Below are 17207 nucleotides of genomic sequence, written 5' to 3'. Positions count from 1 at the left end.
GCCAACACTTCTACTCTTTTGGGACTTCTGTTGGGGCAGGGCAGCTTCCATATCCATCAGCGGCTCCATATGAGGTCCAATAGCCTAGGCTAATGAAGATACTCACTGAAATAGTGTATCCCCTACCCACAACCTTCTGGTATAGGGGTGACATCCCCAATAGGATTTGTCCCTGAAGAAGGGAAGTTGTGGCCACTTTCCCCAGATGAAACCTCTAGCAGATTTTTTGCCTCTGGAGCTTTGTTGCTGGGTTCCCACTAGCTTCCACTGGCAGAAACCCATGGTGAATCTGCCCCAAGAGCATGGCTTTTCAAGTTAATTCTCTGACCTCTAGCATGTATGCTGCCAAGCCTATCATTTCCCCCTGGCATTTGGGTAGAGGATGTGATGAGGGCTGAAGGGGTTTTACTACTATTATACCTGCTGTGCAGGGCTATTTCTGTCATTCTACGTGCTGCTGGGTATTTATTTACTGGAGTGGGATGAACAGTCCATTGGATAGTATTCTGTGACATATCCATGTTGTAAATATTTATTTATGCGTAAGTGGTCAGAGCATGGGCTTGACCGTTGACTGATACAGCCTCTGAGGATGACACCTTGCAGACACCACATCAGTGATAGAGGTCAAAAGATAACTAAAGTGAGCTACTAGCCCACTGAGAAACACTGATACAGCAGGCATTGTCTATACTAGTGATTTTCAACCTGTTGCCTGGGAAGGCTGCTTGTGGCCTGCAGGCCTCTAAATTATTGCCCTTAAAAGTGACCATGGAAGAAGATTTCCATTTGATTACAAACTGAACTTGTGTTCTCAGGGTCACTCACTGTGATTTTTACAGTGAAGTGTTTGAGTCAGCATTGTTGCAGGCAAGGGAGGAAGGAGTAGCTCTGGCTTCCCTGTCAGGATAGGATAGGAGCTTGGCTGATTTCACCCTGAGCCTAGAGTGGTGCCTAGTACAGGATGGCTCCTCTCCCCCACACAGATCAGTTTTGTTTTTAACATAATGTTGATGCTGCTTAATGTGAGAAGAAAGGTGTAAGTGATCAGACCTCTCTGCTTGTTATTATACAGATGTGTAGTTCATTATGTCAAAATCTAAATCCACAAAAAAAAATGTTGTATAATTCAACCCCACACAGTTTGGTTTAATTCACATCCCTCCCATTGTACATCAGTTTTACCTTATACTCCTGGATGATTCCATTTTGGTGATCTGGTGGGGGAGGGTCCCAGGAAATGCTGATGCTTGTGCTGTTGTGGTTTCCAACTGTCAGAACAGTAACAGATTGCGGAGGGGCACTTGGAGCTGTACCGGGTAGAAGGAACAAATAGAAGAATGACATTAGTCCAGTTGCTGGATCATTAATTTTGCTTAAACAGTGTAAGAGCAAGCAGAGAATCTATGAAGTTTGCACTCCCATGGGCTTGGAGATGCATACATTCTTGGGCAACGACAATTATGAAAAATGTCTTTCTGAAGAGAAGCACAGCACTGAATGAAAATTCAGTAGTTGTGGCAACACAGAAGCAATGCAAATCACTCTTCTTTTATTTATTGAGTTTAGCATGTCTCAAGTTTACAACTAGAATTAGTCTCAGACTTATATTCATTTTCTTATACACACGGTTGTGACTGCATACATAAATTAAATCTGCTAACTCAGACCGCCCTAAGCATTGTTCCGATCCCCCTATCCCCACTGCCCCTCTATGATCTAATATTGCCTAGTGATGAATAGAAGGGGATATTTTTAAAGACACATATCCTTAAGGTATTTAAATGTAGGATATTCCAGTTTTTGCCTGGCCAAAGAGTTAAAACACATGGGGTTTTAATCTCACTCACACTGCCAGAGAAATGGTCATATATATTGTTACTCCTTTTGATTTGAGGGATTAGCTGAAACGTTGGGGTCTTTTGGGTTGTTGGTAGGAGGATAAATTGATGATGGAGTCAGGTATTTCTCTGAAGCAATCCTGTTTATTTACAAAGAATATAAGTGCTCAGACCTCTCCGGGACAGAGCAGGAATCAAACAATCAGACAAATGACAATTTCTTTGCTCACAGTTCCAAGCCTCTTTCACACAGCACTCAGCTCATACAATCTCTCTATCTAGGCTGTTTTCTCAGGAACATGCTCCCAGTGCTCATTCAGGCTGTGCCCCTGTCTTTCTGCTCTTCCTCTGTGTAGCCTTTTATTTTGCTTAAAGTGAAATTAGTGTTATAATACACCACCGGGGTTCACCTCTGGTTGCTACAGTTTGAAGCTCAACAGAGTGAAAATTGCCTCTGGTGCTTTTTTCAGATGTGGAGATTCTAGAAACACACAAAGTCCAAGGATAGGGACCACAGACACAATCACAAGTACAAAGTCCTGTCCATACTACAAGTTTTATTAAAGCAATAAGTAAAGTTACAATTACCCATGAATATAAAAATTCTACAAAAACCCATGCAATAATTATAACTACAGTCATACACATCCTAAAAAAATATTCCAGGGTCTGATGGACTTCTCAATAGATGATCATTGCTAGAGGGATGGTTCCTGCTGGTGGGATGAGATCATTCCCTGGGTTTTCCCACTTTTACCCAAACATAGAACCTTCTTTTATATTGTAATTCTCACTACACCTAACTCCTTATACATATGCATGAAGGTGCCCTCTTTTCCTTATCTGTTCTTCCACACACCATGACTATTGGGGTGCCCCATTTTTCATAGGTTGTTCTTACTTCCTCTTATTTTCATTAGCATCTATGCACAACATGTAGCCTGCGGTCAAGACAGACATTCAGAGATGTTACAATTAGGTGTCTAGTGGTTTTGGACAATACATTGCGGTCTATTATGATCTACTTTTCCATAACATCACATTGGCACATCTTTACAGTAATCTTGTGACTTTACTGCACAGGGTTATTCCCAGTTCACCCACTCCTGTCAAGTGTTCTTAAGCCTAGGGCCTAGTATGGCTAAACTAACATCTTACAGGTGTCAGCCTGCAGGGCTTGCGTTCCAGCCATGCTTTACTTATACACATAATACACAGTCATCTCTCCTAAATACTTATCAATCTTATACTTGTATAATCCTACAATTTATTTCTATTTAGCATATATTAATTATCTATGAAATAGCATCTGAACTGACCATAACATCACATAATAAAATGATCAAGGGATGATAAAATGAACTAATTGGCTACATCTGTAACCTTTTGTGGTGTGCATCTCTCTCACATGCATCCCCACTCAAAATAACAAAACTCCTCCAACCATACAGTTAAAATTTCTGAATGACCTCACATGTGCATTGTTGTAGGCGGTGACATGTGCCTGTGTTTTGTTTGAGGCCCCTGTTGTTTCAGCTACCTGGTTCCATAAAGAAGTTTAATTGCATCTTAAAACTATTTTACATGAAAAGCGCCAGTTAGGTTCCCTCTGCTTCAATGATATTGAACCCAACCCATACAAATATCCACCTCTTCTTTTCCCTGGGCTGTTCCTGTTCTGTTCCATCATTTACTCTTGTCCTGCTGCTTTTTGCATGTTTAATCACTTGAGGGTATTGAAAATTTATGACATCTCATTCTTTTGCAGTCTCTCTTCCCATGTCCATGCCCCAGATAAAGTGATTTGTGTTATTAAGACATTTCCCTGGGAAAGAATGTCAACACCTTCAGCATGACACCTTTATTCCTCAAGTGAAAATGTGTGACGTGCAGGGTCCCCCAATTATTTTTTAAAGATGTTATGGTAGAGACTACAGTATCAATTTCACAGCATCATTAGCACTTTCATTAGAGTCATTCCAGGCACCTCTCACTCTTGCTCTGATGCCAAGTTCTGAAAGCCTTAGCAACCTCTAGGTCCAGGGTTTTCTCTGGTACATTTCTGTCATGTTAAACAAAAAATTCACTGAGGTCCAGGATTTCCAACTGAAGCCTTTCCCTCAGTTTTCTCCTCTAGCTCCTGTATTCCTGTCCATAAAGGACCTGGTTCATTTTGTTGCTCCATTAGTTCTGAGGGCACCAAAACTCTGGAAAAGTCCTTTCGTTATTGGGTTTTCCTTATTGTTTAAACACCCTTGGACCATGGTTCCCTGAAAAGTGGGCCCAAAGTCACCAGCATCTCCCTACTCATCTTTTGGTCTTCCCTGGCTTTCAATGCCTGGGTTACCCAAAAGCCCCGGCAGCCTCAGGACAGATGGGATATCAGGATCACTCAAGTTTCCTGAGTCAATTCAGGATTCATTAGTTTTTCCTGTGGCTTCTCCACTATACCTGATGCTTTGCAGAATATGACCTACAAATCTGGATCCAGGAATTTAAACTCAACTCCTTTTAGTGACTGTAATGGGGGGAATCTCACCCCTTGAGAGACTCCTAGTAGCTGGGTGTGGTACACAGTCTTTTTCTCATGCCTGGAACCACCTGTAGGCTGCCAGCTGACCTTGGTGGGGCTTCAGTGGCTTGGCCCTCCAGGCAAGTCAAAGTCCAAATGAAACCCTTCTGGGATAGTAAAGAGTTCAATAAATGAACAGTACTACTGACTTCACCAGGGTCTTCAGCCCCAGCTCTGGACCCTTTAAATTCAGCCCTGTGTTCAGGTTCTCAAATAAGCTATGTCCCCTTCTTCGTGTTTATGCCACTGTGGCTGGTAGAGGAACGTGGGACCTCTGACTACTTTGGGTTCCAACTCAGGGACCTTATACATAGTCGCCACACAGTCCTAAATTTCAGTTTGTTGTTGTTTCTTCCCTGGGCTGCTTCCTACCAAGACACTCCTCCCCCCCCCCCCTTTTTTTTTTTTTGCTTTACTCTTATCTCAGGGTCAAGGTTCTTAGTCCTCTCTCTCTCCCCCGCAAACCCAGCTGTGCAAATGCAGCCAGCACCAAACTCTGGCTATCCCTTGAGCACCAGTGGTCAGAGAGGAGAACCCACACTTGCCTCTCTTGTCCCAGCCAGGAATTGACCTGCTAAGGCCAGGCAGTTCCTTTTATCTGTGCCTGCTGGGTTCTGATTGGCTACTTCTGTGAAAACTCTCAAAGCAGGCCTGGAGGATCCACCTACATTGCTTTTTCCCTCTGAGCTCACTGCTGGCCTGGGATATCTTTGTATCCCTATTCAGGATCTCTTGACCTTCCACAAGCTCTCTGAATGCATGAACCTGGAGGCCACCTCCTTCCATAACCATCCTCTGTCGGGGTCTCCATTCCAGAACCTATTCCCTTTCTGTCTTCCCAGTACCACCTACTGGTATGGCCTCCCTTACTGGTACTGTCTTCTATACTTAATGCCACACCCTTGCACTAAGGTGGAAGAGTCCCCCACAAGTGTGAGGCCACTTCACTTTTGTAGGCCCTAGGGTTCTTCACACAAAACTCCTCTTATCTGCTTTCCTAATTGCCACCTCCTATCCCCTAGCTGTAGGAATATCCTGCTTGACCTCTCCAAAGGGACTGCTCTGATCTGGGACTCTTCTCCATAGCCCTCAGGACTTTAACTTTCCCCATATGGTTCAAAAATCTTATGATAGAAAGCGTTCTGGAATTCTTGCCAAACTTCCTTGTTGTTGCTCTATCATGTTGTTCACTAGCAGCAGGTTGGCTGTGGGATCCTCTTCTCTTATGGTTGTCATCTTCTTCTGCTCTTGCGCTGCTGCCTGTTGTTGTTGCAGGACCCAAAGGAGTGCTACCATCTATCCCTTCGTTCAGGGTCTGGACTGAAAATCCCACTTCTAGTACCAAATCATAATGGGGCCCTCACCTCTTGATTGCCTCCAAGCAGCTAAGCGTGGTACCATAGTCCTTTACTCGCCCATGGCAGTGTAATGGTCTCTAAGGGACTGCAGTAGCTGATGTAACTTGAGCAGCACTTAAGTTGCTCTAGGTTACTCCCCTGGCCAACCCAAATCAGTACAGCAGAAAGGTGGCCTAGAGCTACTTTCCTCAACCATGCTGAGTATAAAATTGGTGCAGTTGAAGACTAGGACCTAAGTTTTGTAGCACTTGAAACAGAACTAAGCCACATAATAAAAACAGTATCAATATAAAAAAAAGCATTATTCTTTAACAACAAAATAGTAAATAAACGTATGCATACCTGATTCTAAAAGAAAATGAATAATAAATGCATGAACCTGGAGGCCATCTCTCTCTATAACCATCCTCCTTTGGGGTCTCCATTCCGGAACCTATTGCCTTTCTCTCTTTCCAATACCACTCACTGGTAGGGCTTCCCACACTGGTACTGTCTTCTATACTTAACACCACACCCTTACACCTTTATTATTATTATAATGGCAAAGACTAAAACTAAGCTGCTTATCCTCTTTGCATTACAATATAAAGTACTGTTTTGCTGAAATACATTCACTTCCTTCTTTAACATGTATAACATTAATTTTTATACAAAAATACACGATGCATATGGAAAGATAATACATCACATATATATACTGTACAAACATATGTAGAGATAGAGAACTGTAAATACTGCAAGATATTTTTGAAAAATATTCATTTAAAAAAAAACCCTTTAGTTCAACTGTATTCATTTCTTCTTTGAGTTTATATTTTATGAATATTATAGTGAATTCATTTACTGGAACTAATGTTAATGGAAATAGCAAATTTCAAGAGGATATAGAATAATATTAATGGAAAGTGAAATTAATAAATGCATTCAGAAGCCTTGAGTCAGACTAATCCAAACAGCAAGTGGACACTATGAAAACAGTGTCCAATGACCACTAAACAAGAGAGCTCAAGTTTAGAATACCATACATTTGCAATGAACAGGTCACCAACAACACACAGACCAAGTATTAATTATTCCATGAGGAATTTCAAATAAGTGAATGAATTTGGAAAAAAAAATCATGTTCAGCTTTGAGGATTATTTGTGAACAAACAACCAGAAAATTATCAGATACATTATCCATTATTATTTGTCCAGTTTTCTCTTTTGTGTGTGTGTGTGTGTATAGACAGTCCTGACTTCTCTCTCTATGATAATACTGCTCTGTAAGCTGGCACCATAAATTAAACCACTTGTCTGACAGTGCTGTCGTTATTAAATAGACCACACTGAAAAATAACATTTTTAAAATTGTTTTCTCATTTCCCTTGCTGCTGGCTTGTGGAGAACACCTTGCCTGATTCTTGACAGGTCAATTATTCCAGTGTTCAGCTTCTTGCTACAGATCTGAAAGAACCCAAATCACTGCTCATCTTTTCCAGACGCAACCAAACAGAATTCCATTTGTTACTTTCACAAGGCCAAAGAGGTAGGAGATGAATGGCTACTGAATTGTAACAAATGTCTGATCTAGAGGAAATGTCTAACTGTGGTGAAATTGATTTTTGGAGGTAGGCCTCAGAAGTAACATTCTGTGTAAAATTAAATCCAGTAAAAAATTGAAACTTCTTTTTGGTAGTACATTGCCTTTGCCCAAACTATATATTTTGATGTTGCAAAAATATACAGTATTCACAGCACTCTTCCAAATGCTTTCTCTAAAGATAGTATAACTGACTTTTTCAAAAGTCAGGTCTGAAAAGTCTGATTTTCAAAACAGAATCAGATGTCAATGCAATAAGTGTGATACCTTTAAAAATACTACTCCTTTTATGTATGAATGAGAAGTAAATCATATTCACCGAACATTGATTTGGGACTATCTTTACAAAAGTATGAGCAGCAAGATAATTGCAAAGATAACTGTAAGAATCAAAGGAAATGGCCATTGAAACACACTCGCTAATTTTCTCACGGAAGCTTATCTTACCTATTGGTGCTTTGATAGAAAAAAAGTCTATCACGCAAGCAGTTAAATACTGTGGGGGTTGGGGAATCTTTTCTAGTGGTTGACATTTGACAGGTGGCAACAATTTGTTTTTCTGAAGAAGACACTAGTCAAGAGAGTGGCTGAAGGTGAGACTAATATACACATGGACCGTGACTTTAACAGGCAAGGAAAGTTCTAAAAATCTTTACTGTGTAGAAAGTTATTCCACAAGAAAAAGTGGCCTTTAAAGTAGGAAATTACCTGACAGGTTCTGCTGGGAGATGAGGGTTATAAATGAAAAGGTCACTCCTGAAGTACTTTACAGAAATAGACTACAGATACAAAGCCTTTTTTCTTTTTTAGTGAGTCTTAATTTAACTTTAGCAGGAGACACTTAGATGAACTAAATAAACAACAAAAATCAATTGAGAATGGACAAGGATAAAATCCTCTAGTGAGGGGGAGAAAAATCCTACAGTTAAATTCTAGCAAAGCAATTTTAACCTAGTAAGCTTTTTCCAATTTTCTTGTTTGAAACTTTTAAAACAAGCTTTGTTCATACTACAGTGAAGCTAATCTTTACTGAACAATTTAGGATTTATGATCTAATCAAAGCAATGGGAGTCAGGCATTCCCAAATTCTGAACTTGCCTTTGCCAGTGACTCCCTCTATGATCTCAAGCAAGTCATAGAACCCTCCGTTTCCCCATCTGCAAAACAGGGACAGCAACTATCTAACTCACAGCACTGATCCCAGGCGTGGTTACTTAACTGTTGGCTAATTAAGTAACGATAACATGGTTTGAAGGTGAAAAGTATAATAGTACTAAATAATAATAACAACAACAACTATGATGATGACATGTTCCATTCCAAGATCTCAAAGCATGCTGCAATCATTATTGAATTAACTTCCTCACAACATCCTGTGAGCAATGGAAATCATATAGACCCATATTTGAATGATAAAAAAACCTTAGGCACAGAAAGATTACAGTCAAGATTTAAAAAAAAAAATAGATGCCCATTTGGAAAGTCTTGGCCTACATTCCTTGCCTAAGGTTTCAAAAGAAGTCTGTGGCAGAGCCAGGAAGATAACCCAGATCTCTTGACTCCAGGCTTTTAGTTTGGCTACAAGACCATCCAAGAGATGCCAATGGTGGCTCAGATACTATGGAAATAGGGATGATTAGATAAACAGACAGGCAGATAAAAAAAAAAAAGCTGGGGGCGGGGGAATAGTTATGTCAAAGCCAGCTTAGTTTCTCCTCTTTTTACACTCCAGACAACTCTAAAAGCATCTCTTTCTAAGCAGAACAATACATCTATGTTGCATGATGTACAGAGGGTTGTTTCTTCATTTCAGTGTTATAATACGGTTGCTACTTCTGTATCATATGCATGTTCTGATCTGTGTTTTAAGGATATTTTCCTGACACTGAGAAACGGACAACTGGTTTCATTGTGTTTAGCACCATAGAGAGCTGCTTCAAGAATGGTGTGCTACTTGGATTAGTCTTAATTTGCACACTAATTAAAGGCAGTATTGGGAGTCCTTCACCCATCATCTTCTCCTGGCCATGTCATCCATCTATGTTATTTTCCACTTAGAAAAGAATGGCTATTATTACTCAGTCATCTGCAAAAGGTTTCTCTACTTGCAAACCATGGACCAGGGTCTGCTGCACCAGCAGCCTGGATACTTTAAAGGAAACGCTGTTGCAGAGCATGTGTCAGAAACCCAAAATTGCTTGCTGCCCACATTGAAGAGACAAAAGGTAACTCTTCTGGAGAAGAGAGGCATAGGACTGGCCAGTTCAGACCCCATAATATTATACCAGCCAAATAGATTGTTAGGTGAAATCCTAAAGCCAGCTTTTCATGCAACACAGAGAAATCTTCAGTGAATTATGTATAGACATTTTGGAAACTAATTAGAACAAAATTATTTGCACAGTCTTCACAGTGAACACAATGATTTCCCCTTTGAGACAAGATGGGGAAGCCTGTTGCTTCTTTCGACAATTATACTAACCTTCTTCAGTAGTACGGGCAGACTTTGATTCACTATCCATTCCTTGGAACTCATTGAAATAGGGTCGAACTTTAATTTCATAAGAAACCCCTTTTTTCAAGTTGACTAGGACAGCGCTGCGCTCAGTGGGGACTTTCACATCCAAATTCTGCCATGCCATTGGAGAAGACAGGCCTGATGTTTGGCGATACATTATTCGATAGCCCTGAATAAACTGGGATTGGCGGTCAACCTGGAAATGGTATTAATTGGCACGTTACTACACGTTTTAAAGTACAGGATCCATAATCCAATAACGAAACCAAAAAGGCTACCTACTGTATTGATGTGTTTATGTCAAACAGCAAAGCAGTCAGTTGCCTGTGTTACTGACTTCCTTTAAATCTAAAATTAAAACTTCTTGTGGATTACTGTCAGTTCACTTAATTTTTTTAAAGTGGTGTAAATCTCTCTCTCATTGTTCCCTTTACTTTTTCCCATTAGATATAATGATACAACCACCTACATCTCAAAGCATAACATAAATAACAAAAATCATAAGTAGATAATTTTCTAGCAATTTGTCATAATGAGTATTGCATGTAAAGGAATTAAAGCTAACTTGGTTACTGATGTGCTGAAATATGAGAAAGAAAGGAAAAACAATTTATTTTCAGAAAAGTACAAAGCTTTGAAGATGTACTATATGCTTTTAGCTATTAGTCCATTACTTGGCTTACGGACGGTCCTCTCACGAGATATTCAGGAAAGCAAAATAAACATAGACAGATGCAGAAAAAACAATGACCAAGAAAATGTGTTGTTTCCTGTGTTCCTAGACTAACCAGTCTATTTCCATCTGAAGTTACAAAGCACTCATGCCATCAGATGGGGATGGAATGTTGTTGTTGTTTGTATTTAATTTGTTACCATGCAAACAGAATTCAAGTTCAGGGTTGTATACAGTAATATAACAAATCTACCCTGTCTTTCAAAACAATAAACATTACTTGTAATTGAAAGAAAGATAGTTCAAAATGTATTATCTTGAAGTGGCCACAAGCATTTTTATCTGGAAAAAAAGGTAACATATCGAATAAGTTTGAGGTATTATACTGTACTGTAACATTTGCACAAATTTGTATTTTAATCTCTTTTAACAGTCAAAAATGTTGCATGCTAAAAGAAGATTTTCACTTCTGCAGTTGTCAAGCAAACAGCCAAAGAAAATAATACAAGCAGCACGTTCTGTGTGTCAGTTTGGACATATAGCTGACTGGGTTGTTAACTCTAGTCTCCTAGCTGAGTTTTGACAAGAACGATTTCCTTCACCCTCTTGACAGCTTGCTAACTCATCAAAGGTTTTCCAGAATTAGAGCTATGCTTGTTTGGGCTACGTCAAAAATAAGTGGGTCCAATACTGAAGGCACAAACCAAGATCTTCTGACTTCCACTACCTTTACTATACCTTCACTTTCTAGTCATTAAGTTCTTCAGTTCTTAGAACATTAAAAAAACAGAACAAGCAAGAAGAAATCTTAATTTACAAGAGCAAAGAAAAAATGTCTTTAATCAAAACTGTCACTGTTAAAAACCTTGCTACATATGTTACAACAACATTAAGCTTGCATTTTATAAACTTTTCTACATTCACTTTAAGTGAATTTATGCACTGAAAGAGGACCATAACTCACAATAATAGCTTGTTAATACTGAAAGAATCAAGCTGTGTTTTTAAGAAGAACATTAAGCAGCTGTTTCCAGATGAAGGGAGTCTGTAAATCAGGGTAAATTGTTTTTATCCATGTTTGACTTTCATTAATTAAATGTTTTACAGATGTAAAGACATTATGAACCTCACGTTTACTACAAAACACAGTATTAACTCCTTTGCATACTTTATAACACATCATCTTCACCTAAACTGTAGTACATGGCTAAGCTGTTTAATAATCCAAAACTAATTTTAAATTAGATTTCTCTCTACACTTCAGAAAAATACAATGTAACTTTTAATTTGACTTTTTTTGGGGGGGGCTGAATCTTTAAGAACTGATGGGTGCAAAGAGTTGTCAAAAAGGGAAAATTTAAAAAATACTACGCTGGAAATCAGTAGGTTGTGTATAACCCACCCACACAGAGTACATCTAATAATGAACTGAAGGCTCCTAAAGCTGCATACAATGAAACTATAACTATTAATTTGGATCACCAGATTTTAGCCATTAAATATCTTCAATTCTGAAGTGTGAGGTATTACAGGCATTCACTATACTACTAAATACTGAGAACAGAAGACCTTGCTAACCATTTTATAACTCACTCAATAGTGCAACTAATAAAACACCATCTATAGTGTCATTATTTCACTTGTGGTGTATGCTTATGTACTGCCACCTGAAACACCCTGACTTATTGTTAATGTCATGTATTTGGGCCAAACTGTGGGTGGCCCCACAATCATATGCAAGGAGGATAAGGGAGGACACAAGGAAACACTTCCCTTCTCTTGTCCTTCCCAGGATCCAGCCACAGACTACTCCTAGCTAGTACAGATAGCGATGCTATCCACCCCCAAAGAGCTGGAGAGGAGGTGGATCTAAGGCACCTTTCTTCCTTCAAATGAGAGGGTGCATATGCCTTCAAGGGGCTTATAACCTGGTACCAGAGAATAATGGATGGTGGGCTGCTGCTATACACTGCCCCCGATATCATGTGGTGCCTTAAAAGGCACAATTGATCTCTATGTCATGATGACTATTTAGTAGAGGAAATAACTGTAACACCAATCAGAGTTTCCTACACAGGGTAGGCAATCAACAGTACATTTTGTACTGAACTAACATGTTTGTTTTACCTACTAATAGGACCAGCTAACATACACTAGTGACACTCTGTGCACTATTAGCACTAGTTACAGATACATTTCTATGGAACAGAAAACTGCCTTTTCCAGATCTATGCACATTACCACCAAATGTTGTATGGATTCTAAACCCATTAGATTATACTATTAGGCTATTCAGGTGTTAAAAATATGGCACAGAAATTCATCACTTAGCCAACCCTGTAGTTATGGCTTCCTGGGGACGAGCCCACTAAGCCTCAGTCTAAAGACACTCTTTTGTATGTAAATTCTCCTCTCAGAATATCCTGAATAAGATACTACTTATAATTATGCCAATAGCAATTCTCCATCTGGGCGGAATAACTTGCGAGTTTGGTCACGGCTATTGTACATGTCAATCTGTGCCAAATTCAGCAGGAAGAACTCACCATAACGTTGGAAATTCACCAGCATTCATACCTGGCCAGAATATCCATAAAGGCTGGATGCAGGATCTTAGTCTGCTCTGAAATCACTCATAAGACACTACTCCTGAAGTTTGCAGTGGGATACACCTAATATTTAAAGGGATGCTCATAATTTCTTATCTCTGCCACTCCTTTGAAATCCATGGGGTTTACTTGCATAACTATGGGATGGGCAGCCAGCTGGCTCCCTCTCTCAGTTCCTTGCTTCCCAGCTCCCATGCTGTGTGTGTGTGAGTCCGTGTCTTATGCTGTGCACAGTGTGTGACTGAAAGCAGAGGATTGAGGGGCAGTCAGATGAATTAAAATCAGTCAGCTGGTTCATCCACCTGTCTAGTATCATCAGAACCAACTTTCTAACACTCCACAGAAGGCACAGGGGTTGGAGAGAGAAGAAAAGACTTTATAGGGATCAGGTGAACTCTTGGCAGAGAGGGAAAACAATACTGTGGAATAGAAGAGAAGAAATGAAAAGAGTATGAATGCAGAGTGGACCAGGGCAGGGGAATTAAGCTGCATTCTTGAAGTGATGTAACAGCAGGAGGGTGCCACATTAGAACTGATCTTTTTTTTTTTTTTTTTTTGGTCAAAACACTTTTCTGTTGGAAAATGCCATCAAGACCAAACCAATTTTTTTTGTGAAACTATCATTTTTGAGAAAATTTCACGGGAGAGAGAGGGTAAAAAAGTCCCATTTTGCCATTTTTAGAACAGATTGTTTCAATTTTTTGTTTTGAAACAACTTTTTGTTTCATTTTAAATTTTAAAAATGTAAATTACAAATGGTCAAAATTGAAACAAAATGTTCTGACTCATCACAATGAAAGAATCTGATTGACCCGAAACAAAAAACAAAAATGCAGAAAATATGTTTTTTTAAAAATAAAATCAATGTTTGGGCTTTTGGTTTCAATTTGAGATGAAAGTTTTTTTGGAATCTATTTTTTTTTTCTGGGATGGAAAATCCATTTTTCGATAGATCAGCTGAGCTTTGATACCATTACAAAGAAAAATGAAGGGAAACATAAAAAGAATCAGCAACATAGGTCCTAAGCCAGTAAAATAGCAGAGATCCTGTTCAGAATTGTATAACGTTTCCATCATGTGTTTCACCTACATATACAAATTATTTCAGACAGCTGAGTTTACTCATCATTTCCTGACATTTAGAAATTTATCCTCTGTAATGGAATGCTCAAACTATATTATAATGTACAGCCACTAGGTGAGACCACTTATAACATACCTCACTTGAGCTAGTAATGGCTATAGCCAGCAATGCATTCATGTATCTCATAGAGCAGTGGTTCTCAAACTAGGGGTGCCGCTTGTTCAGGGAAAGCCCCTGGCCGGCCGGGCCGGTTTGTTTACCTGCCGCATCCGCAGGTTCAGCCAATCGCAGCTCCCACTGGCCGGGTTTGCCGCTCCAGGCTAGTGGGGGCGGCGGGAAGTGGCACAGGCCGAGGAATATGCAGGCCGCCATTTCCCGCAGCCCCCATTGGCCTGGAGCAGCGAACCGCGGCCAGTGGGAGCCGCGATCGGCTGAACCTGCGGATGCGACAGGTAAAAAAACCGGCCTGGCCCGCCAGGGGCTTTCCCTGAACAAGCGACAACCCTAATTTGAGAACCACTGTCATAGACAACACATCTCTTGTCTCTCTCTCAAAATGATGGAAGCTCTGTAGCCATGATGGAAGCCTGACATGCTAGTAGCAGCCCTGCAACCTGCCATGTACAAGGAGTACATGACATCCTCATTTGGGCATTTAATCAAACCCCAATAAAGAACATTTTTAAAAGAAAGTATCATAAACACCTTCAATGGTGACCAGATCTGAGCAAATAATTCATAATGAAAAATGTATTGGACTCATGTAGGCTCTTCTTCTTGTCACAGGCCACCCATGAGCAGACAACCATTTCTTAAATATATTTGTTATTCAAAATTATTCAATGTCTTGCCATTTTTAATCATGTGTTCTAATCATGTCCAGCTCACTGGACATAATTTATTTATGCTGTGTTGGCTAGTTATGATTAGTCAGACAAGTCACATACTATAGTTTCCATTCTCTTATTACATGAGTTTGCAAGTGTAACCCACACACCTCCTGGGTGTGGTGCTCTGGCCCATCTAGTAGCACTGAGACTACTTAGAGAAAGATTAATGAGTATACTCTACAGCCTTAGCTAAGAGGCATATGGCTTTTAGTCATGCAGTAGAGGCTCATGCACTAAGCTTCATAGGTCCCAGGTTTGATCCTGCGCACCCACAACCGGGGTCTGTCGGTGTTACACAAGCACAGCTGATGTGAATTCTCACACACATGGTGTTGTGGATGCACAGGAACTGTGCTTCTTCCTAGATTTTAAACAGTCCTTTGGAGGAATCACTTCAGTGTTTCAAGGGGTCCCACTCTTCCTTAAGGGTAGGCCACACAGCCTCAGCACCTCCAAGACTGAGCCTCTGTGCTGCAGCACTCCTGTTTCTGCCCAGTGAGTCCAACTGTGACAGTCTCTGAATAGAAGCTTTTTTTTTCCTCTTCAGGGATCAACACACCTCAGCAAGTATTTGCAGAGAAACCAGGAAACTTTTCCAAAAGAGAGCAGGGTTTATTAGTCAACTGGAAAACAGCACTGGGAAGCCCCTGGGTTAGTATAGAGAAGCAAATGTGAAGACAGAGTTAAGATTGGCCAACATCAGGGCTCTACCCAGTAAAGCTGTTGTGGAATTCATTTTGGCTGCCTGTCTCTCTGTCCCTCTCTCTCTTGTTCCAGACGCATGTTTTGTATCTCTTTGAGCTTAGCTCCTAACACAGCCACCTGGTGCCCTTCCCCTTCATTCTACCACTTGGGATCTTTGCTTAGCTTCCCTGCAGAGAGGCCAGTTTTTTAATGCTTTTTACCAACATGGTAATAATCCCTCGTCCAGTAAGTCACTGCCAGGCTTATCATTCATAAATGTATTGCAGAAAATCCAACTTTGTCACACACAGGAATGTGAAATTCAGTTTCCACAAATACTTGTGCCTGTGACTTTAAGATTTGCTTTATGCAAATATTTGTGCCAGTACAACTCTGTTACTTAAATGTGTACATGAAGAGACATAAATCTGACTCCTCACAGCCTCAGTTAGGGACTTCATGTGCTACATTTCCTTAATATGCCCCTTGTTTTACTGTCAACTCTGCATAGACAGATCCCAGTGCCTGTATAGAGCCCTACTGAAGACTTTAGAGGTGTAGAGGATGCACCTGCATAAAACTCATAGTGGGATCAGGTCCAACATGTTTTCTTATAACAACCCTGACTCAAAATGTTAAAGATGTGTGTGTACATTCCCTATAATTTCACTTTCTTTTTGGCAACCAAAGGAAATAAACAGTTTGAAAAACAACAAAAGATAATGTTCCCTCTTCACCCATCTGTAATAATAAAACCTAGCAGAAAGCTCAAAAATACTTCCCAGGTACACTGATTCCTTTGTTTAAAAGTTTTCATTTCCAAATTTGCTCCAGTACAAGTTCTCCTTTAAGTCCCACAGAATCACAGAAATGTAGGGCTAGAAAGGATTTGGAGAAGTTATCTAGTCCATCCACCTGAGCTGAGGCAGGACCAAGTATACCCAGACCATTCCTGACAGGAGTTTGTCTAATCTGTTCTTAAAAACCTCCAAAGCTGGGGATTCCATAATCTCCCTTAGAAGCCGATTCCAGAATTTATCTGCCCTTGCTTTTGGATCCTTTATAGGTGGAGCTGGTAAGCTTTTGTCAAGATTACCTATCCACTACAAGATCCTGTTTTCAGTTGCTTATAATATTGCCAAACTCTATGAATTTCTCCATATCAAAGGTCTGACTCAAATTGAATTTTTTGGAAAGTTTCTGCTAAAATGGTTCACCTGTTTCCAAGGACAAGATTAGGAAAAAAATCCATTGATTTGCTCATGTTAAAAAATTCATACAAATGCTTATTTGAGAACTTCCAATCCTTCCCTCACACAATGGACGTAAATCTGTGGAACTCGTTGCCAAGGGGATGTTGTGAAGGCCAAAACTATAATGGGGTTCAAACTAGAAT

General features: G+C 40.0%; 1 protein-coding gene across 28 annotated transcripts in view; it reads right to left on the bottom strand.

Moving 5' to 3' along the window:
• Nucleotides 1-17207, bottom strand: part of ROBO2 (roundabout guidance receptor 2) — a 1527115-nt gene that overhangs the window by 78225 nt on the left and 1431683 nt on the right. For all 28 annotated transcript variants that reach the window (XM_043538357.1, XM_043538373.1, XM_043538358.1 and 25 more), the window contains 2 exons: nt 9836-10067; nt 1186-1310 (listed from right to left, as the gene is read on the bottom strand). In XM_043538357.1, coding sequence (XP_043394292.1) covers nt 1186-1310; nt 9836-10067 — 357 coding nt within the window. The remainder of the gene's footprint in view (nt 1-1185; nt 1311-9835; nt 10068-17207) is intronic.

This window comes from Chelonia mydas, chromosome 1 (genome assembly GCF_015237465.2).
Source record: "Chelonia mydas isolate rCheMyd1 chromosome 1, rCheMyd1.pri.v2, whole genome shotgun sequence".
Classification (NCBI taxonomy): domain Eukaryota; kingdom Metazoa; phylum Chordata; order Testudines; family Cheloniidae; genus Chelonia; species Chelonia mydas.
This window is presented reverse-complemented; position numbering and strand designations above follow the sequence as displayed.